The sequence below is a fragment of the Trichosurus vulpecula genome, chromosome 3 (genome assembly GCF_011100635.1).
Source record: "Trichosurus vulpecula isolate mTriVul1 chromosome 3, mTriVul1.pri, whole genome shotgun sequence".
NCBI lineage: Eukaryota > Metazoa > Chordata > Mammalia > Diprotodontia > Phalangeridae > Trichosurus > Trichosurus vulpecula.
In genome coordinates, this window is record NC_050575.1 from 96,351,114 (window position 1) to 96,379,110 (window position 27,997).

The 27,997-nt window shown below is 51.5% G+C and overlaps 1 protein-coding gene across 2 annotated transcripts; it reads left to right on the forward strand.

Moving 5' to 3' along the window:
- The first annotated feature begins 4,453 nt into the window (after positions 1-4,453).
- On the forward strand, positions 4,454-27,968 carry DBN1 (drebrin 1). Of its 2 annotated transcripts, none has more exons than XM_036752883.1 (14): positions 4,454-4,873; positions 13,122-13,177; positions 13,577-13,689; positions 17,602-17,676; positions 17,782-17,928; positions 18,036-18,113; positions 18,478-18,629; positions 18,874-18,937; positions 19,907-19,966; positions 20,183-20,300; positions 22,684-22,830; positions 24,749-25,377; positions 26,138-26,240; positions 26,865-27,968. In XM_036752883.1, exons 1-14 carry the CDS (start codon positions 4,788-4,790, stop codon positions 26,933-26,935), a joined length of 1,899 nt encoding a protein of 632 aa, XP_036608778.1. In that variant the 5' UTR covers positions 4,454-4,787; the 3' UTR covers positions 26,936-27,968. The 2 variants fall into 2 exon arrangements, with proteins under 2 accessions (XP_036608778.1, XP_036608779.1); XM_036752884.1 differs by lacking the exon at positions 4,454-4,873 and adding an exon at positions 12,431-12,774.
- The last annotated feature ends 29 nt before the right edge of the window (positions 27,969-27,997 follow it).

The window sequence follows — 27,997 nt, forward strand, 5'->3', positions numbered from 1 at the left end:
GAAGAGAAGGGCTCTTACTACTGTTCAGTCATTTCAGTCACATCTGACTCTTTGTGACTTCATTTGGGGTTTTCTTGGCAAAGATACTGGAGTGGTTTGCCATTTCCTTCTTTGGCTCATTTGACAGATGAGGAAACTGAGGCAGAGTTCAGTGACTTGTCCAAGGTCACACAGCTAGGAAGTGTCTGAGGCAAGATTTGAGCTCAGGAGGATAAATCTTCCTGACTCTAGGACCTCAGGTCAATGCTTCATCCATTTTAAAAGTGAGGAAACTGAGTCCCAGAGAGAGGAAGTGGTTTACTTAAGGTCACTTTGCTTTCGTGAGTAGTGAAGCTAGGACTCCAAGCCAGGTTCCCTTCTAATGATAAACTCTTTCACCTTGCACCTTTTCTTCCTCAACCCCAGATTTACAAATACTTTCCTCATAGCCACCATACAAGGCAGGTGATGATACTATTATTAATCATATTTTTCAAATGAGAAAACTTAGGGATGAAAAATCACAGCCTGGGGAAAGGTTAAGAAAAGTCAAAAAGAGGCTCATTCATGCTATCTTCCTTTCACCATCAGTAGGATTCCAAGGAGTCAATTACCAAAGCTAAAGTCAAAGGGTCTGGGGACTGGGCTCCCTTTCATGGGTGGGTACTTTTTCCGTCCTGAGAGAGATTGTGCTGTGAAAGGGTGAAGGAAGAAGCCAGCAAGTGAGGGCTCTGCTGTGGGTGGGGTGGGAGCAGTCACTGGGAAACTGTTGAGATTTTAAAAAAACAACAAAATAGCACCAATTGTATAACCTGAATATTGAGGATGACACCCTAAACATATTAAAATAAAATAATTTCTGGTACCTTCCACAGGTATGACTAGGAAAAAAAACTTAATAAAAGGAGGGATAGAGTGGATTACAAAAGGTAAAATAGAATATTTTAATTACATGAAATTGAAAAGCTTTTGCACTAGCAAAATCAATGCAACTAGGAGAAAAATGGAAGCCATCAATTGGGAAAAACAAACAAAAACAAGAACTTCACATCAACTATCCCTGATTTTCACAAATACACACATATGTGCGTATGTATGTATGTATTTATCTATCTATCTATCTATATATGTAAAACTAGAACAAGTATATGAGGCCACAAGTCATTCCTTAACAGATATGTGGTCTTAAGGTATGAGCAAATAGTTCTCAAAAAAATTGCAACCTTAGTAAAGATTGCTCCAAATCACTAATACAGAGAGAAATAGAAATCAAAACAATTCTTTTTTTTTTTAATCTGAGGTTTTAATTCTGAGGTTTCTCCAAACACTCAGCTGATTGGCAAGGATGACAAAAAAATGGAAATAGGTAGTATTGGGGGGGACTAAAAAACGAAGGAAGGAAATAAGTATTTATTAAGCACCTACTATGCACCAGGCACTGTGCTAAGCACGTCATTTGATCTTCACAATCTCCCTGGGAAGTAGGTGCTATTAGGTTAAATAACCCAAGGTCACACAGCTAGTAAGTACCCAAGGGTAGATTTGAACTCAGGTCTTCTTCATTCCAGGCCTAGCTCTTTAGCCACTGTACCACCTAGCTCCCTCCAGAAGGAGAAGTTTCTTCACTGCTGGTGGAACTATGATTGGGCAGACCATTCTGGAAAGCAATTTGCAATTATGCTGAGAAAGTGACTGGAATGTCCATAGTCTTTGGTTCAGAGACCCTACTATTCAGCATATACCCCAAGGAAGTCAAGGGCAGATAAGGTCTTATATACCTCAGAATATTTGTAGTAGCATTTTTTTGTAGGAGCAAAAATTAAAAACAGAAATAAGTGCCCATTGTCTGGGGAACGATAAGTTGTGGTGCATGAATGTAATGGAATATTATTGAATGAATGAAAAAAAATCTTTAGTAAGCTCCTACAGTGTGCAATGTACAGTAATAAGCATGGGGAATACAAATAGAAAAGTGAGTCTCTGCCCTTAAGAAACTTACATTTTAATGGAATGATGAATATGAAGACTAGAGAAAATTGGTGGTTCAGTCACATTCAACTCTGTGTGACCGCATGTAGGGTTTTCTTGGCAAAGATATTGAAGTGGTTTCATTGTTTCTTTCTCTAGCTCATTTTACAGATGAGGAAACTGAGGCAAACAGTTAAATGACTTGCCACACAGCTAGTGAGTGTCTAGTAAGTCTCTGAACTCAGGTCTTCCTGACTCCAGGCCCAGTGTTCTGCACCACCTAGTTGTCCCAAAGTTTTGTTGTTAGAAACTTAAGACACATGAATTTATTCAAAATGAAATAAGCAGAACCAGCAAAACTGACGACTACAGTAATTTAAATGGAAAGAATAAAAAAACCCCAAAACTCAATGCTGTGTAATTAATCACACCACTCAAAAACCATATCCCTGAAAAACATCTTTTCTTCTTTGCAGAGGTTGGGGATCATAGGTGTGGAATCCTGCATATACTTTCAGACTCAGTTATTCTTGCTGAATTGTTATTTTTTTTTTCTTTTAAACAATTCTTTGTTACGAGGGATGGCTTCCTGGGTGGGGGAGGGAGATATATTTGGAAATGAAGGTGATGTAAATGAATAGGGGGATAGAAACAGAAGTTGAGTTCATTTGCAGAGCACAGGAGGCATCACGCTGAAGTGGAGAGAGCCATGGATTTAGGAGTGGGGGGTGGGAATGTCTGATTTTGAATCTGAGCTCTGCCACTAACAGACTTGTGACCTTGGGTAAGTGTCTCTTCTCTTCCCCTCCCTTTTTCTCTGTTTCCTCAGCTGTAAAATGAAGAAGTTTGGACCAGATGATCTCTAAGGTCCCTTTTTGCCTGACATGCTATAATTTCTGGGTTCCTCATCCAGTAACCCTAGGCAGGGTCTATTTGTGGAAACCAAGTCCATCTATGGAGGCAGAAGCTACTTAGAATTAAGATAAAAGATAAGTTAAAACTAAGTTCTCTTTCTACTCAGATGTCCTCTTGTCTTAGCAAACTTAGGGGAAAACAGATTTTTTTCCCCCACCTTGGTGGGGAAATCCAAGCAGAAGGTAGGTTTGATCAGAGGGCCTCATCTGGTGGTGGGTTTGGGGGCATTCAGATATAGAAAGATTGTCTTAGGATGCTGATCCATTCCCACCTAGGCTGTCTTCTCACAGCCCTGTCCTACTTCTTTTCCTAATAATAACACATTCCTATAGCACTTAAATGTTGACAAAGTACTTTCTCCCCAACTCCGGGCTCTTCTCTCTCTCCCCCCTCCACAAAGAGACCAGCCATTTAGATGGCTTCAACAATTACTTTTATATCATGGCTCCCAACATATCCCTAATACTTCTGATCTCCAGATCTGTATCTTCAGTTGCTTATAAGACATTTTCACTAAAATAATGGGGGTGGGTGGGGTGTGAGCAGAGTAGGGGATGAGAAGGGATTGGGGGTTAGTGCTCCTCAAAGAAAAGGATAGAATTCTTTGTTTCAAATGATGGCTCTTTGGGAAGGGGAAGGAGAGAAATAGAAGTGGGAATTTAGATGATGTAAAAACAAAAGATATCAATAAAATTTTATTTTAAAAATGAATAGAATTAGGGGTATGAATGGGGACAGATTGAGGGTTGAGACAGGGATAGGATAGGGCAGGGATAGGAAGTGGGGTAAGAATGGGGATAAGAAGAATTGAAAGGGGTTTGGAGAAAAGATGAAAATGGGGTTAGGGATAAAATGGGTGGAAGATGGATTTGAGAATGGGAATGAGGATACATAGAAGGTTCAGATTGTCAAGGGCAGGCATACAGTTGGAAATGGAATGGGGGTGGGAATGCTGATGGGGTTAGGGATGGGAATGAGTTGAGAATGGTTTGGGGAAAGGGGTAGATAGGGAAAGGGATGGTGACAAGATTAGGTTGGGGATGTTGAGAATGGGGTTAGGAATGGGTTGAGGATGAACTGATGATTTGGATGGGCTTTGGCAAGGGTTGGGTATAGGACTGGCATAGGGATGGTGTTGAGGATAAAGTAGGGATGAGAATGATTTGTGAATGGCCTGGGGGATGAGGTTGTGTGTAAGGATGGAATGAAGACGTAGGTGGGATGAGGGGGATAAACATGAAAATCAGCATATGAGAATGGACTACGGCTGGGGACCGCTTAAGACCGGAATGGGCCCAGGGTTGGAGACAGGGACCAAAAAAGCCCTGGGTTCTGGCAGAGTTTCTTTGGGAGGTGGGGAGAAGGAAGATGCCTCGGCTGGATGGGGGAGGGCAGTGATGCAGCAGTGTTCCCAAAGTACCTGTGTTGTATGTCTGACCGTGTAGTGTCACTGGAAAAGGGGTCAGTGATGGGGACAAGAGGGTTGGGATGTGGTGGGCCTCGGTGTCCGGAGTCTGGACCGGAAGAAGGCCGTTGAGGGTGGGGGGGAGGGGGCGTGACTAGTCCTCCTCCCTCCCACCGGGTCCCGCTTAGGTAGAGCCTGGCGCTAGGACCGAGCGGAGTTGGGGCCGGGCGGAGCATCGCGCCCCCCACCCTCCTGCCTCTCCTTCCCCCCTCCCCCTCCCCTCCCTGCCCAGCTTTCTCTCCCTCCCCTTCCCTCCCTCCCTCCATCTCTCCCCTCCCCTCCCCTACTCTCCCCTCCCCTCCCCTCCCTTCCCCTCCCCTCCCCCGGCTGTGCTGTGCTGGGCTGTGCTGCGCTGCAGTGTCTCTCTCCGAGGCAGAGGCAGAAGCAGCGGCTCGATCCCTTGCCGCTTTCTCGGCTCCGGCCCCGGCTCCTCTGCAGCCCCCGGCCCGCCGGCTGCACCATGGCCAGTGTCAGCTTCAGCGGCCACCGCCTGGCGCTGCTGGCGGCGTACCAGGAGGTGATCCAGGAGGACTGCCCTGCCGACTGGTGAGCGGCGGCCCGGCCTGGCCCCCCCCCCGGGGCCCCCAGCCCCAGACCCTTTGTCCCTAGCCAGCCTGGGCTCGGGGAAGGGAGCTGCCTCTTTGTGTTCCCGTCCAGTCGGGGCGGGGAGGGGGTTTGGGTGGGTGCCGGAGCCTGGGCTGGGGCTTCGGGGGATCCCCTGGAGGGCCCCGGAAAATGGTGCATTGGGCAGAACTAGCCCGGGCCCGAGGGGGGGAGGGGGCCGCCTTTGTGCGATCCGGCCGGGGAGGGAAGGGGGTTCCTCCGGAGGGATGCTCCGGGTGGGGCCGGGCCAGGCCCGGTGGGGCGGGGCCAGGAGCTCGGAGTTGGGGTGTGTGTGAATGGGGGGCTCATTGGTCGGAGTTGAGCCCTAGGTGGGGGGAGGGCTAGGAAAACTCGGTTGGGGGATTGGAGATTAGATCCAGATGTGCAACCCCGCAGGCTCTAGAGAGCTCCTGGGGACCCTCTCCCTTGGTGACTCCCGGGCCCTGTGTCCCCGCCCGTCGACTAGCTCGGGGCAGGTGTGTGTGTGCGCGCTCCTGGGCCAGCCAAGGGCACCTTCCAGTCCAGTCGGCTGGGGTTGGATGGGTGGGTGGGGGAGTGGTATCTCGGGCCTGGGCTCCGAGACGCTACTGCCCGGCTGAAAGAGGGCCCTGGCCCGGCCCGGCCCTAGCCGGCAGCACAAAGGAAGGAGGGAAAGAGGGAGGGAGGAGGAGGAGAAGGAGGGCGCGGTGGGGAGGAGGAGGGATCGAGGGGATGTGTCAGGAGGGGAGGGGGAGGGGAAGGTCTGGGGCTGCTATCTGGAGACTAGGTGCTGGGGGAACCCTTTTCGAGAGCCCCGCCCCCCCGGGGGTGCCTCTACACGCGCACCGGCCCTTTTCTTCTTGGGGAAATGGGTCGGGGGAGTCCAGCCTGGGGCAGCAATATTGGAGGCATGGATCTAGCTTCAGGAATGTCTCTAGGGGTCCAAGAGCTGGAAGAGAATCTTTGGAGGATATTCCTGATACCACCCCATTACCCCCATCCCCATCCCAGCCAGGAGATTCCATTTCGACGCCCAGTATATGAGCCCCTCCCCACCTTCTCTGCTTGATTCCATCTCATTCTTTTTTGCTTCCGTGGCTTCCTCTTTCTCCTCAGACCTTCCTTTCCCCTTCCCCAATTCTTGTGGATCTTAAGAGGCCATGTGGGACCGGACCTAGGGATGAAGGGGAGGGGCAAGGAGGGTTTGGATTTCTGAGTCTGGAGGAGTGAACCCCAATAAGCTTGCCCTGAGTCGGGGTGGTGGTATGGCTCAGTTTCCTATTCTCTCTAAAAGAGGACCAGTTCTCAGTCCCGGTGCTAGGGTTAATATGGTGATAGCCCGGGAGCCTGGGAGGATGAGTGTGAAGAAACTAGAAAACCAGAACTGTGGGGTGGGTTATAGAAGAACCCTGGGTACAGGGAGCAACCCCACAATAGCCTAGGTATGTTACTGTGTGTTTTTAATACGTTTGCTGACTTGGATAGAGGACAAACCAGCCTCTAGCCAGTGCAATTCCTGAGACTGGGAGGGGGTGGGGCCCCTGGGAGACAGAATTCCCCACTAGGCTTTATACAGTGGGCTCAGTCCCACTCCGGGAGTCCATAAGATATAATAGGGCAGGCCAGAGTATCTAAATCCTAGCCCCACATGTATGCCCTTTGTCCTGAGCAAGAGAGAAAGGCAAAACAGCCGTTAACTACTGGGAGCTTGGGTCTTGAGGGGTCCCATTTATACCTTCGAGTTAGTCTTGAGTCTGGGGGAATCAAGTCAGCCCTAAATCTGGAGGACGAACCCTATTGAGCTAGTATTGAGTTTGGGGAATTACCCCTAATGCACTAGGGGCGGTGAGTTAACTCTGAGCTCTGTAAGGGGACCAAGGTAGCTGTGAATCTAGGTGGGGGGGGGATTGATTCTGGGGTGTGTGTGAGAGATCAGAGTTAACTCTGAATTGGGGGGGAAGCTAGCCTTGACCCTGGGGTGACCCCCATGAGCTAGCCCTGTTTCTGGGTGGGCAGTGAGCTAGCTCTGAGTCTGGACGGTTGGCTCAGGGGGCTAGCGATGGGTATATATGGGGGCAATGAGGTAGCGCTGAGTCTGGAAGGGACCCCAATGAGTTAACTCTGCCTTTGTGTAGGGGAGGGGCAGTGAACTAGCTGGCTGGTTCTCTGGGAGGTGGCTACAAATCAGGGGGATTTGTGGAGAGGGGTGGGACAAGAGGCCTTGAGGGGCTGGGCGGGCCCCTCAAAATGGCTCCAGCTGCTGGAGTTCCAGCCCCAGCTGTTGGTCTCAACACAGCCCCAGGGAGAGGCTGCTGCCACCTGCTGTGGTCTGGCTGAAGGTTCTGTCCCTGCCCTGGACCCTCTAGCTGAGGAGAGACTCCAAGGCTTTGAATCATACTTCTTCCCTTCATTTTCTGGATTGGGGTTGGGGTGGGCACAAACCTGGACATCACTGGGTGGGAGTACCCTTTTGTCAGTGCCCTGAAGCTCCGGTGGGGGTGGTGCGGGGGCACAGTCCTGACCCAAGCCCCATGTATATAGCTATTACCTAAGACATCGTCCTAAGCATGAGGTCTTCCTATGGTGTTATCCCCCTCCCCATTTGGTCCTTTTCCACTACCTGGGTGGGGGGGGGTTACTGTTCCCTCCTCCCCCAAAGACAAAGTATTCTTTGTTTAAAAGATAAGACCTAGGCTTTACCTTCTGACAATGAGACTGGGGGAGAATTCAGGGCTTGAGATGAGGTCTGGCTCTGGGTAGGATGAGGCTGATGGGAAGTTTAGGCCTGGGGGATTTGGGGGGAGGGGGGATCATGCACATACTGGTTCCTGCCACACCAGCATTGCACCACTGGCCTGAGGCCAGGGCCGGAGGGAAATTGGAGTTACTAAAATTAGCTGCCCAGGGACCAGTTGGTAGGAGACAGCTTCTCCTTGCCCTGACCCAAGTGCAGGGGCTGGGGCTATTGATGATAAAGAGGGCACAAACCGGACAAGCTGTGGGGAGTGGGTCAGTCACCTGTCTTACCCCAGCCTCCCTTGGGTAGGGAGCAGGGACAACTCTCAGCAGAGCTGCGCTGCCAATAGCGGGGGCTGGTGGGGTGAGCTAGGCCAAGTCAGGATGACAAGGCTGGAGCCCTCCCTGGAGTCTGCCCAGAACCACTCTGTGTTGGGCTGTTTAGGATCTTAGAGAAGCAGGACACACTGGTGGGGGATGGATTCAGAGCTGAAAGAGAGCTTCTTATTGACAGATGTGGAAACTGAGGCTGGGAGAGGAGAAGTAGCTAGCCTAATCAAGGTCCCATAGGTTGCAAATGGGAGGGTCAGGATTACAACCCTGCTAATGCCATTTTAAATCTGGTTCTTAACCTGTCTCCTGCCCCCTCCCTTCCCCCCATCCCCAACCTGCCTGTGCCTGAAGGAAGGTGAAGGATTTCAGCATGGCCATGATGTGAGACCTTTGTATTGCAGACTCTGGCCTGTTCAGGTTCATTCTCTTTGGCCTCTGGGCCCATCCCTGCCCACACTTGTCCTTTGGAGAAAGTGCTCACTGGCACATAGTAGGCATGTAATAAATGCTTCTTGACTGATTGTTCTCCCACTTCAGGAAAAATCAATTCGGTCACTGCCCTGCCTCACAAACTGAGTAAAATGCCCTGCTACAACTAGCTTTCCCTCTTGGGCTCCCTTTGGTGACACGGGGTTCCACCCCCAGAATCTTGGCACTGAGGCCACCACAAAACATCCTCTGAACTCAGTATTTTGGGGTGTAGTCCTACCCACAGGCCCTTGATCATTAGAGGCACTGGATTCCCAGGCACTGGGCCTTCCGCCTCCATGGACAGCCTACGGAGCCCAGTCCATGTAGCCAGATCAACTTATTCATCAACAGCCTGTGCGTCACAACCCATCTGGATTAGGAGGGGGGTTGAGGGGAGATCCACTTGACTTCAGGATGGTAAGACTGAGGGAGATATAGTGAAGGAGACCTGTAATAGAAATCAGAAGACTTGGGTTCAAAGGCCAGCTCTGGGGTCACTTTGGGAAAGTAATTTCTTCTCTCTGGACCTCAGTTTCTTTAGGTGGGATATCAAGGTTCTTTTCAGAGTCTATGAAACCTGGAAGCTTGTTTCCCAGGCTGTGAGTGAATTGGGGAGGGGCCCCAGAGTCCTTGGGAGGGGTTTTAAGGAAGGACAGTCTGGCTTTGGGCAGACCTGTGGATAGTATATTGGGCTGTCGTGGAGTCCTGACTTCTTTCTCCAGCTTTAGTTTTGTTTGAATAGAGGGTGAGGTGGAGAGGCAATGGAATGGAAAGCTCTTGGTTCTGTCTCCCCTAGGGGTTCAGAATGCTAACTTTGAAGGGCCTAGAATGCAAAGATGAGAGAAGTTGCAGAGGCTGGGTGGCACTTAGGTATGTCAGGGCTGAAAGTTCTCTGCCAGGGCTGGGTCCCCAGGGCTGGGACTGGGGCTCAGTGATTGAACCCTCAAATCAGCCCTGGGGTTACTTCAAAGAGGCCAGCACAGTGAAGACGTTTTGAGGGCTTGGCTCTCTCTGAGACCAACAGAGCTGATCCTAGAGCAGGCCAGAGATCTGGAGATGCCCTGCTTTCCACCATGTCACTGCCCGGGCAGTCTGGAATGGGAGCTAAGGAACAAAGCGGATTGAAGAGCACACGAGGTTCCCAGATGACTCAGCTGGGTCGGGGTTCATTGCTGACTGCCAGGTTAGGTGTAGGTAGCTACTACTCTAGCCCTGCCAGGGAGATCATAGGATAATGGACTTCAAGTTGGAAGGAATTTAGAAGCCATCCAGCCCAATCCCCTTATTTTACAGATGAGGAAACAGAGGCTCAGAGAGGTTAAGTGATTTGCCCAGTCACCCAGATAGTAACTGGCAGTCAGGATTTGAACTCAGAGCCTCTGACTCCAATGCCCCAATGGATTTTTTGAAGGCATTATGAAGGAAAGTCCTTTTGCAAAATATTTCAGGAGCCTGGGAATTTAAATACCAACCCAATTCTGCCCCCTGGCAGAGCACTGGAAATTTTTTTCCTGCTGTTGCCTCACTATGTGTCTTTATACAAGTCAGTTCCCCACTGTAGGTCTTAATTTTCTCTTCTGGAAAGTAAGAAGGTGGAGGCAGGTTTAGAGGACCTTTGCCAGTTCTAAGATTCTGTTTTCAGGATGGAGGACTAAGGAGTGGGTGGCAGGATGGCTTTCAAAGGGGCCCGGCTGGGGCTGGAAGGGGGCAGCAGCTGTCTGGGGCCCCCTTCTTCTGGCCTGGGCCACAGGTGGGCTTTCAAAGAGATACAACAGCTGCAGCTGATCTGGTAGCTGCCAGGAGCTTCCCAGCCCCACACAATTCCTTTCTTGAGGGTCTGGGGGTGGGGTAGGCCTACCCAGGAGGGGAGAAGCCCTCGGGATCCTGATGTCACAGGAAATGGGCTTTGTAAAGGAAGGAAGGGAGGGAAGGGTTGGATTTGTCAATTACTGGTCTCCCTCATCTAGCTCTAATGGAACTTTCTCCTCCATTCTTTGCCTCCATCCTCTCAGCAGCCCCCGGGGGCACACAGATCCAGGCCATCTGGGAAACCGCAATTTTGATAAGATCAGAGATTTAGAGACCTTGGAGATTATCTAATTGAATTATTTTACAGAGAAGTCCCCTTCCCTCACTGTGGGCAAATGACTTGGCCAAGGTCACACTGGGAAGCAGAGCCTGGATTAAAATTCCAAGGACTCCAAGTAGTAAAGACAACACCTTAGGGTTTATAAAGAGCTCGTTCAACACCCATCCTAAGAAGTAGATTGTGTGGGTATTATTTCCATCTTACAGATGAGGAAAATGAGGCTCAGAGAAATTAGTAATATTAACTCACATCTCTACAGTGGCTTAAAAGTGCTTTCCCTGTGAGGTAGGTGGTTCAGGGATTATTCCCATTTGAGAGATAGATAGGTGAAGTAACCAAGCTCCCTCAGTGGAAAAAGAAGAGGCTAGGGTGGTGGGCTGTCGGACTGGTATGATAGATAGCACCTCTGGCTTCCCTAGACTCCTCTAAGTATGGGAAAGGATTGGCCTTTGTTTCCCAGCAACTTTTCCATGTCCATGTCTCACTTGCCTATGGCTAGCCCCTGGGGGTGTGAGGGTATTGAGGCTAGGTGGACCTGGAGGCTTTTGGAGCCTCAGCTTCAGTTGGGAGGTACTAGCTAAGCCCTGAGGCCAGGGGAACTGGCCTGAAGAGGAAAATGTGGTGACTCATTATCAGTCTGAGTAAAAGCCAGGGGTGGGGGTGGGGTGGGGGCTGGACGGTGGAAATCCCAGAGGCCAGCTTTTTCACCACTCCCTCACTGTAGACTAGGGAGGAGTCCTTAGTATCTCTCCTGCCTCAGCTTCTTCATCTGCAAAAGGAAACCACCGAATGTTAATCGTGGAAGCCAAAACCCTGATCTTATGCAAAAGAAATAAGGGAAATGGGCTTGTTCAGGATCAAACACAAAGTGAATGGCAGTCTCAAAACTAAAGGCTAAACCTCCTGACTGTCCAGTCCAGGATCTGAAAAGGTTGGAGAGATGAGAACTGTGTCAGACAGGCCAAGACTGATAATAAACCAGTGAGGCTGCTGGCTAAAGAGAGGCCAAGAAACTGGAAAGGCTGCGGTGGGGTCAGGTTTGCTGAGAAAATTTCTAGGGGAGGAGATGGGGAGAAGAGAGGAATTCTCCAGCTCGAAAACAGAAATGGACAACTGGACCAGACAGGCTCATTTTTGCCCCAGTGTAGAGGGTGGGTAGATATGGAAGAGGGGTTCTGAAGATAGGGATCTGGTTTAGTTCTACAGCTCCCTCTAAGGCTCACTGCAGAAGGGGAAGTAGCCCTTCTGGGGAGGAAGGCTGGGTATGCCTAAGGGGTGAGCCCTCAGTTTGAGTATAGATAGAAGGGTGCAGATTAGGGATAACGAATAGAGAGGAGGGGTGGGGGGAAGAAGGGGCAGAAGTCAGGGTAGGAGTACTATTCCCTACTGAGAGTCGGGGAAGGGTGCAGCTGAGGAGGGGGCTTGGGAGGAAGGCTGAGTCTAGGAGGGAGTAGGGCCCAGTTGACTGTCTGGGAGAAAGATTGAGTTGGAAAAGGGGTCTTGGGACCAGAAGGGGACTATGGGGTGCGGTGAGGAAGGGCGCTTCCATTCAATCTCTCTGAGCCACGGCAGAAGGAAGGGGGCTTTGGGGTCCCTGGGTAAGGGGCCGCCCACTTCCAGGCCCTTTGTGTGTGAGCTTCAGCTCAGCCTGGGCTGAGGAGCTGGGCCCGAGCCCGATGTCTGGGGGTTTGCCATATGGGGGGAAGGGGGAAGTGGGGAAGTGCGTTTCCACCTCTCTGCCCAACCCCCCCCCCCGCCTCGGTGGGGGTGGGGCGCGCACGCGGGGCGCGGGTACCACAGCACGGGCCAGGTACGTTCCGAGCCAGCCAGCCAATGGGGAACGAGGGGAACCGTATCCAAGGAACGGTATCCAAGGAACCGTCTCCATGGAAGCGCCCGTCGCACACCCCAGCGGCTCATTGACTAGGGCACCTATCCTCAAACCCCAACCGTTATGCCCCAACCTGGCCTGGTCGGTTAAGGCCTGGCCCCTGGCCTCGAAGCTCAGCCCCCACCCCTCAGGCGTTGATGCCTCTGCTCCAGCCCCGCAAGCTTCCCCCTCCAGGCTGGACCCGAGATCTGGGGCCAGAGAAGCGTTTTCGTGCGGAGGCAAGGGTCAGCCGACCCAGACAGAGAATGGAGAGGAGTGGGAGCACTCAGAGGCCAGCGCTTCCTGCCTCCCCCGCTCCTTCCCTCCCTCCCTCCGAGGAAATGGCCCTGGCTGCAGGTTACCATGGTAACGCCCAGTGCATTGGCCCCGTCGCGCGCCCTCCCCCCCCCCCCCCAGCGCCTTTCTCTGCTTCCCCCCCCCCCCCCCACATCCTGCTGGCTCATTCTCAGAGATTACTCTGGTCCCCACACGAGCTCTGCTGAGACCCCGCCCCAAGGAGGTTCCCGACTGTCTTGGGCTAGGCTCCATGCTTGCCAGCGCTTTCCCATTAGCCTCCCTCCTCCCAGGAGTCGCTGCCTCCTCCTCTCCATTTTCTCCTAGGCCTGGAGAACAGGGGTGGGCGTGGAGGGGAGGGGCGCTCCAGCCTGCAGAGTCATTGAGCCTTTCCTCATTTTCCCCCCACCACTCCCCAGGGCTCTTTACACATATGAGGACGATTCCGATGACCTCAAGTTAGCAGCGTCAGGAGGTAAGAATTCTCACCATTCCTCATTCCAGGCTTCTCCACACCCCTTCCCCCTTTCAGCTTTCTCTTGGCAGTTTTATTCTCCTTCCCCTTAATTCTGGATTTTTTCTTGGTTTTCCCCCAGGGAAGTAATAATCATGAGCTGGGGCCTCCTAAATCAGGCAGAGGGGTTGAAGAGAGTTGGGGGTGGAGTAGGGGTAGGAACCAAAGTAATCTGATGATAGACTCTAGGAGGATAACAGGTCGGATGGGACCCAGGAATCCAGTGGTCTTGAAGAGGACCTGCTGTCCTCCTGGACTGTTTTTCTCAGCACCCAAGACTTCTCTTTCAGGGAAGAGTTGGGAATTTGTTTGCAAATGGTCAACCTGACCCGCCACCCCTATGTCCTCTGCTTGCCTCAGGCGGTGGCCTACAGGAGCTCTCTGGCCATTTTGAGAACCAGAAGGTGATGTACGGTTTTTGCAGTGTCAAGGACTCCCAGGCTGCACTCCCCAAATATGTTCTCATCAACTGGGTATGTGTTGGGCCAAGGGGATGGGATAAATGGGAAGACACTACTGGGTTTTTAGCCCTGGCTCTGAATTTGGCCTGTGCTACTTGTGTGTCTTCAGCTAGCCATGTCACCAGTCTGGGTCTTCATCATCATCTGGAAAATGAAGTTGGATAGACTAGGTCATAGGATTTTAGGATTTAGAGCTGGAAAGGACTTTGTAGATAATCTAGTCAAACTCTGTGTTCCTATTCTCCTGGGGTAGGGAAGGGATGAGACCAGACCAGGAAATTGCTCTAGGGTACCTGGGAAGGTAAAGGCTTTTATCAATTAATGCATAACCCATGAATAACCCAGCACCCCAAGCTCTGGGTTTTACCCTGACCACAGTAAACCTTGAGGACAGCCCCTTACCCTTTAGTTCAAATTACCACCCCTCCATCCAGTTTATTCTGTGAAATCTCAGGATATAGGTCAAATATAGTTCATGTCTAGATCTCCACAGCTGTATGTAGAAGACATTCCAGTTCTTACACAAGCACTCAAGACAGCAATACACTTCAGATACAAAATAGCCTTTACAGCATGCCTTGGAAAATGTAGAAAGCATATAGAAGACTCACAGTAGCCCCTAAACAATTTTCCTCCTTTGGTGAGTCCCATTAACCTCCAAGGCTCTAAGTCCCCTTAGACTCTTAGTGGTTTACCAGACTCCCCTGAAAAAATATGAACTTGGTACTCCTAAACTCCTTTCCCACTGGATCTGCACTGTCTGAATAATTCACAGGGATGGCAGAAGTCAAAATCTAGGTATTTTGCTCCTCTGTATCATGGTGTTCCTTCCTTGCTGAGGCATATGACCCCATTTTCCTCAAGAGACTAGTAGCACCCATCAATTCCCCCTTCTTTCAACAGAAGGTGAAACTCTGGTTTATCCAAGAGGCTGGTGCTCTCAGGAGCATCATTTGTCCATGCAGAAGCCTGGGTCACCCCGAACACTCCAAGTCTGGATTGTTGGAAGACAATCCCGAGGCTTGAGCTGTCCAGAAACTCCCCCTAAAAGGGTAGATTGCAGAACTTGGGGTCTAGGTACCTTCTCAGGCCCCAACTCTGGTTTCAAACGTACAACAATTACCAGCTTTGGGGATGGGAGGGATTCCATAAAGCCCTTAGCCTTGCATAGAAATCACTAGACCATAAATCTAGACCTGGAAGGACCCCTAAATCCCATCTATTCCTGGGACTCTGAGCCTCTTTTAGTTCTGTTGCTCTGACCCCTTGAAAAGTGAAAAAAGGAAGAAAAGAACAAAAAAGGCCAAGTCTTCAGTGAAGGCTCTTTTTTCTAGCTCTAGCATAGAGGGTTGGCTCCAACCTGAAGAAGTCTGAGGCAGTCAGTTCTTCCCCAGTTGATGAGACACAAAGTTCCAAACAAAGATTTACCAGCCCTTAAACTCAGCAAGCTGATCTGCGTTGACCAACCAACTGATACTTGGCCAAAGGCATAAATAGAATGCTTATCAAATTCACTGATGGCACAAAGCCAGGATGATTAGCTGGGTAGCTAGATGTCAAATAGGATAGAAAAATATAGCTGAAGTACTCAATGGTAAGAGTCCACATCAGGCTCCATTGAATAGATGAAATTTAATTAGGGATAAGGGTAGAGTGGCAGAATTTCAGATTTGGAAGACTCTCACATACAATCTAGTCCAAAGTGCATGTCACTGGTGGCCTAATATCCCAAACTCTGGGCTTGCGTGAACTGGATTCAATTTAAAGGGAAGGAGGAGGGAGAGGGCTTCTCAGGCAGTCACTTGGTCAATTTTGTTGTTGCTCAGTCTTTTTTATTCATGTTCGACTCTCTGTGACCCTATTTGGGGTTTTCTTGGCAAAGATGCTGGAGCGCTTTGCTATTTCCATTTTCCAGCTTATTTTACAGATGAAGAAACTGAGGCAATTGGGATTAAGCAACTTGCCCAAGGTCACACAGCTAGTAAATGTCTGAGGCCAGATTTGAATGCAGGAGGAGGAGTCTTCCTGTTTCCAGACCCGGCGCTCTATCCACTATGCCACCAATAAACATTTGTTAAGCGTTTTCTATATTCTGGGTACTTTGTTAAGCTCATGAAGCTCACAGCCTAATGGGGGATGACAACAAATAAACTGATAGGTACAAATAAGATAATACACAAGATGCTTTGGAAATAATCAGATCTTATCTCCTTGACTTATTTTGCACCAACCCAGAGTTCCCTCTCAAAACCCCAGAATGTAGCTCCTCTCTAGGAGACTTAGGTAAAAGGCCTCATCTTGTGTGAGTTAATGCTGTTAGATACAGTATTGCCTTTACTTTACCCCACGGACAGAAGGTAGAAAATCATACTAACCGAGATACTATCATTCCCTTTAGTAAATACCATTTTCCGCCCCAGGAGCCTAATCAGACTTCCATTCTTATAGTGCTGTCTTAAGGATTTGGACTCCGGAAAGTTATACACTTGTTTTTAATCAATTTCACCTGTTCAAATTGGGGCTGGATAGTAGTTTATCCAAAAAAGATCTGAAGGTTTTAGTGGATCACAAGCTCAACATAAGTCCACAGTCCAACAATGCATTGAGAGATTATGCATGATGTTCAGAACGCATCTGTTATTGCATTTCGGATATCACATTTTTGGAGAGCATCCAGAAGAAGGTGATCCATTTGGTGTGGGGATTGCAAATTGTGCCGTGATATGGGGATATTTAGTCTGGAGTAGAAGAGTCTTAAAAATAGCTGGCTACAAGTATTTGGAAGTGGGGGGAGACTATCCCTTCCTCCAAGAAGCAGCTTAGGACAATTTTAAGAATACTGGATTCGGAGTCGGAGGGCCTAGGTTCAAATCTTGGCTCTGTTGTGACCTGGCTCTGTGTGACCTCAGGTAAGTCTCTAAACCTCTGGAGGCTTATAGTTTTCTAATCTGTAAAATGGGGAGTTGGACCAGTTGGCCTTTAGGTTCTCCTTCATCTCTAAATCTGTGAACCTTAGTTTTTTCCCCAGGCCAGGCCCAGCAAGGATTAGACTTTTCTGCTCATCCCCAAAGGGCAGAACCAAGAGTCACAGGAGGAAGTTGAAGAGACAGATTTCTGCTCAATAGAAAGAAAAACTTCCTAACAATGATTCTTGTCCAGCCATTTCCAACTGTTTGTGACCCTCTTTGGAGTCTTTCTTGGCAAAGATACTGGAGTGGTTTGTCATTTCCTTCTCTGGCTCATTTTACAAATGAGGAAACTGAGGCAAACAGGATTAGGTGACTTGCCCAGGGTCACACAGCTAGCAGGTGTCTTGAGGAGGCTGGATTTGAACTCAGATCTTCTTGACTCCAGGCCAGGTGCTCTATCCACTGTCCCACCTAGCTGCCCATTTCTGACAATCAGTGTTGTCCTAAAGTAACATGGATTTCCCGGCGAGGTCTTCAGGAGAAGGCTGTCCACTTACTGGACAGCTTGTATGAAGAGAGTATAAAGTCAGGGAGACAGATGGTGCCTTTCTTCTGTTATTTTTTTTCCTGTTTTTCCTGTACATGTCTTCTTTGTATATTTTTGTTTGCTTGTTTTTTGCCCCATTAGATTGTGAGCTCCTTGAGGGTAAGGACTGTCTTTTACCTTTCTTTGAACCCCCACCATTTAGCATGGTGCCTGACAGATAGTAGGCTCTTAGTAAATGCTTACTGACTCTTAACTAGATGGCCTTTTTTCAGCTTTGAGGTTTGGCATTTCTGGGATGGATAGGGAATAGGGTAGAACTCAGGGGTTTGGACCCCAGGCTGAATCTTGAGCTCACTGATAAATCTCCAACTGAGAGGCTAGAATGTAGGTGAGAGCCCTTCCAGAAGCCCACCTATTGCTTAAGTTTGGGGATTTGCTGCTGAATTGTCCCCTGTTCTTCTCAAATAGGTCGGTGAGGATGTGCCAGATGCCCGCAAGTGTGCCTGTGCCAGCCATGTGGCTAAGGTGGCAGAGTTCTTTCAGGTGTGGACTTGGGGATGAGAGGGATGGGGCGGGGGGAGTTGTGTACCTGCCTCAGCATCACTCCCGTGCCAGGACCCCTCTGAAGTGAACCTGGCTTATTCACAGGGTGTGGATGTGATCGTTAACGCCAGCAGCGTGGAGGACATAGATGCTGGTGCCATTGGGCAGCGGCTTTCTAATGGCCTGGCTCGCTTGTCCAGCCCGGTGCTGCACCGACTGCGACTTAGGGAGGATGAGAACGCTGAGCCTGTGGTGAGCTGCCCTCTCCTGCCCAGCCCCTCCCTGGCCCCTCCCAGCCTCGCTTAGGCTCTGCCTACCATGTCCAGCTGTTTATGTATCTCCTCCTTCTCCACCCCCAGGGTACCACTTACCAGAAGACAGACGCTGCTGTGGAAATGAAACGACTTAATCGGGAGCAGTTCTGGGAGCAGGCCAAGGTAGGGGCCCTGAGAGCCTCTTGAAAGCCCCTACTCCCAAGCAATGCCCAGTGACTTGTCCCTTCTTCCTCATTCCTTGTGTCTTTCCTGGCAGGGCCAGGAGCCCCCAACCCTTTCCTCAATAGGCCTCTTCCTCTGCTTGAGTCAGGGGTTTCCTGTCCCCTCCACTCCCCCATTGTCCAGGAGCCCCTGCCCTCCCAGCAACCTGTGCTGGAGCAATTGAGGGGGGTGGGTAGAGCAGTTCTCCACATATGCAAGGGAGGGTAGTTTTGGGAGGAGGACCCTAACTGGGACAAGGGGGTCCTTGGGGTGAGAGACTGTGTGGCAGCTCGAGGGTGGGTGTGTGCTGTGGTTGTGGCTACAGAGAGAAGAGGAGCTAAGGAAGGAGGAGGAGAGGAAGAAGGCCCTGGATGAAAGACTGAGGTTTGAGCAGGAGCGGATGGAGCAGGAGCGTCTAGAACAGGAGGAGAGGGAGAAGCGATACCGGGAGAGGGAGCAGCAGATTGAGGAGCACAGGTGTGGCCCCTTCCCTTCCCTTCCCTTCTCCAAAACTGCCTCCCTCCACCCCCATCCCACTCTGGGGCCACCTCTCTGCCCGTGTCCTATTCTTCCAACAAACCCAGGGTATCTCTGGGAGACGTCTTGGGCCCAGATTGAATAAAGAACTCCTTTTCCTAGGCATAAGGTCTCTGTGTTCCATTCCTGCCCTGTCCCCACTCCCTCCCCGCGCCCTCAGTCATTTGCCATGCTGTGCTTTCAGGAGAAAACAGCAGACTTTGGAAGCCGAGGAAGCCAAACAGAGATTGAAGGAACAGTCGATCTTTGTAAGTTCTGGAGGTGGAGTGGGCTCCCTAGGAGGCAGAGTGGGCTCCGGGTGTTGTCAGGGCCCGGCGGGGAGCAGAGAGGCAGCAGAGTTGGCCCTCACTGTCAGGGTCAAGGCAGTGGTGTTTATCAGGATTGCTTCTTTGCCTGGCCCTGTGGGGGCATAGAAGTATAATAATACCTCTTGTTTCTCTAAAGCTTTAAGCTGTACAAAGGCCTTCCTCCCTTCATCCCAGCGAGCTTGGGGGCTTGTGAAGGATGAGGACACAGAGGCACAGAGAGTGCAAGTGACTTACTTAGGGATGAACTACTAGGGCAGAGCCATGGTTGGAATGTGGGTCTTCAGCCTCCAAGGCCACTGGGCTTTTCTCTAGACACAGTTCAGCTTTCTATTTGGAAAAATGAGATTCACATAGGAAAAAACTGGTATGCATAGTGATTGTAAGAGGAAGGAGAGAAGAGAGAGGAGACGGGGGGGGGGGGGGTGGAGAGAGAGAGAGAGAGAGAGAGAGTGAGTAAGGGAATGATTGCCAGCTCTTGCATGGGCCATGAAGGGTATGAAGGGGACTGACCTGATGGTTATGGTGTTTGAGGAAACTTGTTCTCCCTCCCCCTCCTGCCTCCCTTTGCTTTCTGCACACACTGGAGTCTGAGAGGCAGTTGTGTTAGGCCAGGTGTGAAGTGATAAGAGTCTGAACCAGGCTGCTGACAGCATGGAGTGGACAGGATGCTTTGGAGGGATAGGGACAACACTCGGCTGGCAGAGGATGGGAGGAGGCATCGGGAGATATTCCAGAAACATTAAGCCCCTGGGGGCTGGAAGGACAGTAGGTCACTGATGTAAAGGGAGAAGCTGTGGAAGGGCTGGTTTGGGGGTACTCGAATAGGCTGAGGCTGCCTTGGCTAGAGCTGTTTTGGGGTGGGGCTCAGGGAAGACTAGAAGCCCCAGGACTTTGTACTTTGGTTACCAGGGTGACCATCGTGAGGAGGAAGAAGAGGCGCAGATGAAGAAGTCAGAATCAGAAGTGGAGGTGAAGCAATCTTGTTTGGAGGTTGTGGCAGTAGGAGGGTCAGGGTCCTACTTTGAAGGGTCCCCTGTAGTTCATCTGAGATCTAAATTCTATGATACCCCTTGCCCCTGGAGAGTTGAGTCCACTGGATGGGGCCAGAGGTCAATGGATCTCTTGGCCTTGGGGAAGGGCTGGGATGGAATGCTGGTCCTGACTGGGCTTCCCTTGGGGCTGCAGGAGGCAGCTGCCATCATCGCCCAGCGACCTGACAACCCCCGGGAATTCTTCAAGCAGCAAGAGCGAGTGGCTTCAGCTAGCGGCTGTGAAATGCCCACCTCCTTCAACCACAGGCCAGGTATCTTCACACTCAGCATCTGGGGCCCTCTGACCCAGGGTTCTGCTTAGCTCCTGGGTTGATGGGAGAAGCTCCTCTCACCCTGGCTCCTGGAAAGCTATCTCCCCCTGCCATCAGGGGCTTGGGAAGGGGGAGTCCTATAGGGGAATATTCCTTAATCTGGGCACCTGGGGCTGCCTCCATGGGGAGGAGGCACCAGTCACTGGGGGAGAAGGAGGGACACACATACAACCAGTCCACCAGGAGCCCCTAACCTGGACCAAAACAGTAGTCACACAGGTGCTCTCCCTCCTAGGGGCTCAAAGGGAACAGGCTGTGGTAAAGGATTAGGAGAACCCTTCCTCAGACAACAGCTAAGAAGGGGTGTTCAGGGCTGCCCCAACCCCAACAAGGCCCATCCCTAAGCTAAGAGAAAGGACAGAGTGGGGTGCATGTGGGAGGAGGGAGATAGAAGACTTGTTTCGGGTCTTGCCCAGGGCTTATGCCCCTCAGAACTTGGCCCAGTTGTTAGCATTGCCCAGAGACTCATCATGGAAGATCCATGCTGAGTCACTGACCTCCAGGGCAACTGAGACGAGGGTGGTGGGGAGACCCTAGCTAGTGGCATTGGGTTATACCCTCTGGCGGCCTAGTTGTCTGAAGCGGGCCTGCCAGAAGCAGGCAGCCTTGGGCTTCGTGCCTACCTTGACTCCCAGCTGCCCCCTGGCACCACCCTCAATGTTGCCTGCCTGGCAGGGCTTGGGAATGAGCTGGCCGTGGTGTGCTGTGGCTGTCTCTCCAGAGGTGCTGCCCTGTGGGACTGCTGGCTTTCCGCTTTCCTCACAAGGTGGGCTTAGGCTCGCTGGGGGCCTGGCTACACTAGCCCAGGGACCTGCACCTTGAGCTTTGAGGCTGTGCCACATTGTCAGGGCCATTCCCTAATCCTCAAAGCAGTGTGACTGCTGCCAAGGCATTGCCCTAACACGAAGGGGGCTCTGTTTCCTACCTGGGCTGCATTTACCCCTGCTTACCCCAGCCTTCTGATGCCAGGGGCAGGGTGGGGGGAAGGTTAGTCCCATTCATGCATCTTCCATATTGCCTACTGTTTGTCTAGCAGTGGGCATAAAGGCATGTGTCTGGGGGTGTGGGGGAGGGGAATGTCCTTCTACTACAAATCTCTGTCCTTCTGTCTGGAGTTCTCACCTGGAAGCTTCCCTCAGTGGCCTGGCTTCTTGGGCATCAGGTGGGCTGGGGTTCCCCGATGGTGCTTGACCCTTTGCTGGCTGAGGAATCCTGTGAGTCCTGGGGGTAGGAGGTTGCACAGGTCTGCAAGTCCCTAGCCTGACACTAATTCCACCAGCCTAAGCTGCGTTGCATGCCGGTTACCCCGCTCACCCCAGCCTTGTGATGCTGAGTAAGTCACTTAACCTCTCTGTGCCTCAGTTTCCTCATCTGTAAAATGAGGGAGTTGGACTGAGTGGCCTCTAAGGCCCTTTCCAGCTCTAGATCCGAGATCCCCCGACTCTTCGGATGTCAGGGACAGGGGGTTGGAATTGCTCTGTGGCTCTGGTGTCAATGACCTGGGCTCTCTGCCCGAGGCGAGGGTTTGTTGGGCCCAAGTCTCCCCCCCTCCAGGGACCAAACGTGGAATTCATCTGATGGTTCCTGGAAGGCTTGGGGCAGGGTCCTCTTCAGGGGAACACTGACTCTTCTCTTTTGCTCTCTTTCTGTCTCGTCTGTCTTTGTCTTTTAGCAGGTCGTCCATACTGTCCTTTCATAAAAGGACCGGACAGTGGGCCGTCTTCCTCTTCCTCCTCTTCCTCTTCCCCTCCTCGGACTCCCTTCCCCTATATCACCTGTCACCGCACCCCAAATCTTTCTTCTTCCTTCCCATGTAGGTAGCAGCTCCCACGCCATGGTGGGGGGGTGAGGAGGGCCCCTCATCCCAGCGCCCCCCTCTCCTGCCTAGGCCCCCACCCCCTGCGCTCGATTTTCCCCAGGGCCACATCAGTGACTATCTGTGCTTATCCCCAGAACTGACACCACTGCCTGTCCCTCCCCAGGGGCAGGGATAGCTTCCATTGGCCCTGCAGAGCTGACACTGCACCAGGTACCACTTGTTAGGTGCTCGGAATAAAGGTTTGGGAGCACCAGGGATCTGCTCGGCTGCCCTGGTACTGGAGAAGTGACAGACTTCCCCGCCCCAGCCCAGTTTCTTCCCGTCTCCAGGGAGGAGTCAGGAGGCCCCAGCTGGGGCAGGAGGCGAGAAGGCCCCCCACCTGCTGCCCAGGGGGAGATGAGACGGAGTCGACCACCCAGGAGAGCCGCTCTGTCCAGCCCTAGCCCCGGCTCCCGGCTCCACTGGGACCCCTCCCTGATGAGCCTCCGTTGTTTTTCCTCACAGGCAGTCAGATGGACAGCCATAGGAGGGCTGCAGCGGCAGCTGCCCGGAGCCCCTCAGATTCCAGCTCCGCCTCCACGCCTGTGGCAGACCAGATTGATCGGGCCCTGGATGAGGTGACATCCTCACAACCACAGCCTCTTGCCAGAGGTGACTCAGATGGTTTTAGGTTGAATAGAAAAGTGTTCAGTGGCACCAGGCCTCTCCTTCCCCCACCCCGGACACACACGCGCACACTCTCTCTCTCTTTCTCTCTCTCTCTCTTTCTCTCTGTCTCTCTGTCTGTCTCTCTCTCTCTCTCTCTCTCTCTCAAAACCTTCAAGATGTCTGTCAAAGGCTAACTGGGCCCAAGTCATAAATACCTGGTCCAACAGCTTAGAGGGAGAAGGTGCCTGATAACTGTGATATAGTTAAACCTGAGGCAGATGAAATGGTAGGTCTGTTCTGTCCTGCAGGCTGCAGGTGAGGACCCCCTAACAAATTCTAGGCCACTGAGGTGGGAATCCTTTCTCTTCTCAGAACAGTATCCCAGGTGGGGAACCAACAGAGCTCTAGACCTGGGCTTTACAGAACTCCATGGATAAATCTCAGGGGATTGTACAGTTGGATGGGAAGAACAAGTTCCATCTTTATTTTTACTCTAATTGGTTTCTTTTGCAATCTTATACATTTTATCTTATGCATTTAAAAACATTCTGAGAAGTGGTCCATGGGCTTCCAGATGGCCAGAGGGGTCCAGGACACAAAGGGTGAAGAACCCTGCTGTGGAGGAACCTTAGAATGTTAACTCTGGGACAACTGGAAGGGACATAAGCAATCACATACAGTGCAGTTTCCTCATCTTACACAGGCAGACACAGAAAGAGAGAGAAACAGAGAGAGAGAGAGAGAGAGAGAGGAGAAAGGAGAGGAGAGAGTAAAAGAGACAGAAACAGAAACAGAGAGGGGGGAGACAGAGGAGAGAGTGAAAGAGAAATGGACACATACATAGAGAAGAGAGGAGAGAGTAAAAGAAACAGACACATAGAGAAGAGAGGAGAGAGAAGGGAGAGAGAAAGAGGAGAGTAAAAGAGAAATGGACACAAGAGAGGAGAGAGAAAGGGGGGAGAGAGAAGAAAAAGAGAGAGTAAAAGAGAGAAACAGACACACACACACAAGAAGAGAGAGAAAGGGGGAGAGAGGGAGGAGATAGAGAAAGAGACAGAGAATGCGCTTTGTCCAGGGCCAGATGTAACCTGCATAGTCAGAATTAACACCTGGCGATCTCAAAGCCTAGACCAGTGTTCTTCCTGCTATAATCCTCTGCCTCTTATCCTTGAGGAGCCACATTCTCTTCCTCCAGAAATGACCTTGGTGTCATTCTTCAGCTTGAGAAAAATTGCCTTTCTCCTGCTGCTAGGGTATAGGAGGTGGGCACTATAATCCCTTTCTCCCCCCAAGTCCCTTTAGTATCACAGATCTAGAACTGGAAAGTATCTCAGAGGTCACCTAGTCTAACCTTCTTCTTTTTATTCGTGGGGCAACTAAAGGGTAGGGAGGGTAAGTAACTTTTCCAAGGACATACGGGTCATGTCAGAAGCAGGATTCAAGTCCTGGTTCTCTGACTCTGGAGCCAGGTTATGTGAGAATTTTAGCCTCTGCTGGTCACTAGAGGAAGATCACTTCCCCTCCACACCCCAACCAATCTCCTTGTTTGGGTTATCTGGCCACCTGAGATGGGACCCCTTCAAGTCAAATCAGGCCAATAAATCTTTACTTATTTGGTGCTTACTGTGTGTCAGGCACTGTGCTAAGCTCTGGGGATATAAAGAGAAGTGAGAAAATAGCGGCCCAGAGACTTGCTTAAAAGTTCACATAGGCTGTTAGTAGCAAAATCAGGATTCAAACCCGGATTCAGACCCAGACCCTTTGACCCCCAGTCCAATGCCCTTTCTACTAACACTGCATGACATCTGGCTATGAATGAGCTGGGTGGTTGGATGAGAGCTGCTGAGGCCAAGGCCTCTCCCTCCCCCCTCCCCCAGAATTCCTCTTGGAAGAATGACCTTTCTGACCTTTATTCTCCTAGAGCCCATCGTGGAGTCCTTGTTGGAGAAGGAGCCTCCAGGAGAGACAGCTGGGCCCCTGGAGGACTTGGTGTTTCTGGAGACCAAAGAGGAGGTGGGGGCTACAGATGCAGTAGTCCCAGTAGCTTCTGCTGAGAGCTCCGAGGAGACAGAGCTGGCTGAGCCTGCTGGCCCCCCTGAACCACCAGCTCAGGGGAGCCTCATCGACTTGTGGCAGAGTGATGGGGTCGCTCCTCCCGAACCCGCAGAATGGGAGCTGCAGGCCGATCTGAGGGCTCCAACTCCACCCCGGGAGGGACCTGGGGCCATACTGGAAGAATCCGAATTGGTAGCCCCCCCAGAGCCTCCTCCACTGGGGGAGGGAGCCCCCGAGCCCCCAATACTGCCTGCTGACAACAGTGCCAACCTCCTGAACTTCGACGAGCTGCCTGAGCCTCCAGCCACCTTCTGTGACCCTGAGGAGGGTGACCGTGAAGCCCCTGATATGGTCGGGATGGAGGGGTCCCACCCTGGCTCTGAACAAGATGTCCTGGTGCCCGAGACCCTGCCCATGGACTTGGGGGAGCTGGAGCCAGAGCAGGAAACCCACTTGCTAACCAATGGAGAAACCACCCAGAAGGAGGGGACACAGGTGGGGGACCAGAGGGAGGCCTTCTTGAACCTGACCTGGGGGAGGCAGAAGGAAGAAGCGGGGTGTAAGCAGTTGTTGTGGGGTTTAGTGTGGGAGGAGGCTCCAGGGAGCTATCAATTCCCCCTCCTAGTGTACCTCCCCTACTGGACCCGCCTCATCAACGCGCCCCGCCCCCCATATCAGTTGCCATCCCCTCCTAGGGCCAGACCACCCCTTGACTCCTTTTTCCTACTCCAGAATTCTATTCACAGAGCCTTTTCTTCCCTGCCCCCCCCCCACCATGTCGGTGCTTCTGACCACTCCTTTTCTCTCTTAATTCTTTATCCACACCTCATCACCCCTCCTCCTCTTCTTCCCTTCCTTGAGGCTCTTGCTTAGAGGCACCCCCCCCAAATCAGTTGCCTTTTTCCCTCTCTTGAAGGCTGTATCAGCACCTTGCATTGACCCCTCACCTGTCCAGGATCTAATTGCCTGGGTTAACTGTAAGAGGAAACCCAAACTCTGTGACCCAAAATGGGGGCTCCCATACAGGCTGCCTCTTTGTCCTTTTGCTCAGGATCCAGGCAAAGCACCTGCATTTCCCTGGCAACCACTGATGGCATCAAAGAGATTACCTGTCTCTGGTTGCTGGGGTAATAAGCTCAGGGCTAAGAGGTCCTTCCCTCCACACCCTCCCTCCCCTAGCCTACGCAATACACCTTGGGAAAAGGTGAAACTGCTGGCCTGCCAAGCCAGATGACCTTGAGTTTTCCCAATGCAGGCCAGTGAGGGATATTTCAGCCAATCACAGGACGAGGAGTTTGCCCAATCAGAAGAGCTATCTGCTAAGGCCCCACCTCCTGTATTCTACAACAAACCGCCAGGTAAGGCGTTGGTGGGGATGGAAGGCTGGGCAGGGATTCCGGATTTCTAGGCAGCAAGCACTGCTCGGTTCCTGGGCTCTTGGAGGCCAGGCCTTTGGTCATGCTCAAGGTGTTTACCTGTATAGAGATCATAGGATTTCATATATGAGGAAACTGAGGCTTGGGTCCTGGGCATTTCCTATTTCTTCGTTTAAAAATAGATTTAAGGATAAGTTTGTGAATGATCTCCATAGGTTCTCTTCCCCACCTCGATTGTCCCTACCTTAGCAAGGACTGAGCTGCAGGTCCTGAGAGAAGACTCCTATAGATGGGTACCAAGTCAAGGAAGTGTGTATATGCAGCAGGAGGGAAGAGGGGAGTGTCATTGTTAGAATATCAAACAGAATTGACATTAGCAAGGCAGCTGGATCTGAACCTAAAGGACCTGGGTTCGAATGTGCCATGTACTACCCATGTGACCATGAACAAGACCTCACTCTCTCCCTCTGTAAAGTGAAGGATTTGGAGTCAATCTCTATGATCCTATGAAGGATCACAGCCAGGATGGAGAGGTAGTAGGTGAGAAGAGGGCCCAGCTAGCCCTACTGCTTGACTCCTGACTCTGTCTTTCTACCTTCCCACCAGAGATTGACATTACCTGTTGGGATTCGGACCCTGTGCCTGAGGAAGAGGAGGCCTTTGGAGGCAGTGTCTAGCCCTTCCGGCTGGGTCTCCCCAGGCAGACACCATGTGAAGGCCGCCCACTGTCTGGGCTCCATGCCAGCTGGCCCATTGCGCCTTCGCCCGCAGCATTTCCACCTGGTTGGTGGTGACTATGGACTCCCGGCCCCTGTCCCGGAACGGGGCCACCTCCCCATCCCCCTGTCCTGCCCATGGGGGGGCCAGACTTTTATAGCTTTTCTCCCTTTTTTTTAAAAGTTGATAGGAAAAGTGTACAGTTGACTGGTTTTCCTCTCTGTTGGTAGTGAGCTGCTGTTCCGCACCCTCCCTGTCCATATCCCTTGGGGCTGAGGAGGTAGATCTCTGTACTCCCCTTCAGTTCTCTTGGCCTGTATCAGAGGCCCAGACCCCAGGCCTGGCCAGCCCTCTCCGGGGTTGCTTTCAAGCTCCAGGGAGAACGGTTCTCCTTATACACATCCTTTTCCTAGTTTTGGTTTTGGTTTTGTTTTGTTTCTTGAAAAATATCACTCATTGCATTCTCTGTCCAGGGCTTGGATAATTTGCACGAATTTAAAAACATGGCAATAAATGGCTCTGTGGGCTCTGGTTCCATGGGACCCCTCCCTCCCCCTCCCCCCTGGAGTAACCCAGCTGGGGTCAGGCCAAGGCGGAGCCCTCAGGCCAACACGGGTTAGGGTGACAGTAAGGAGAGTTCACTTATCCCTGTAATGGCTCCTGAGTGAATGGGAGGGGGTCTCTACCATCTGCCATCTTCCCCTGGCCCTGGCCTTTCAGCCTTCTCTAATGTTGCCCTCCTGCTGGGCAGGTCCCGGGCTGGAGGCCTCTATATGGCTCACATGGTCCCCTTGGCCCCAACTGGGCCATGGGAGGGGCCTAGGTAGTAGGGCTGTTGGGGTACTTCCCCCCCCCAGGAACCAGCCCCCTCCCCCAAACTGCCCTCCTCTTGTCGCTTGGTATCCTTTTTCACGTTTAGTAACTGTTTTTGGAAAGCACAAACTTCTGTAATGGCGTGTGCTCATGTCTGTTAATAAAGAAATCCAGATCCAGGCCCTGGCTCTGGACTTCCTAGGGGCTGG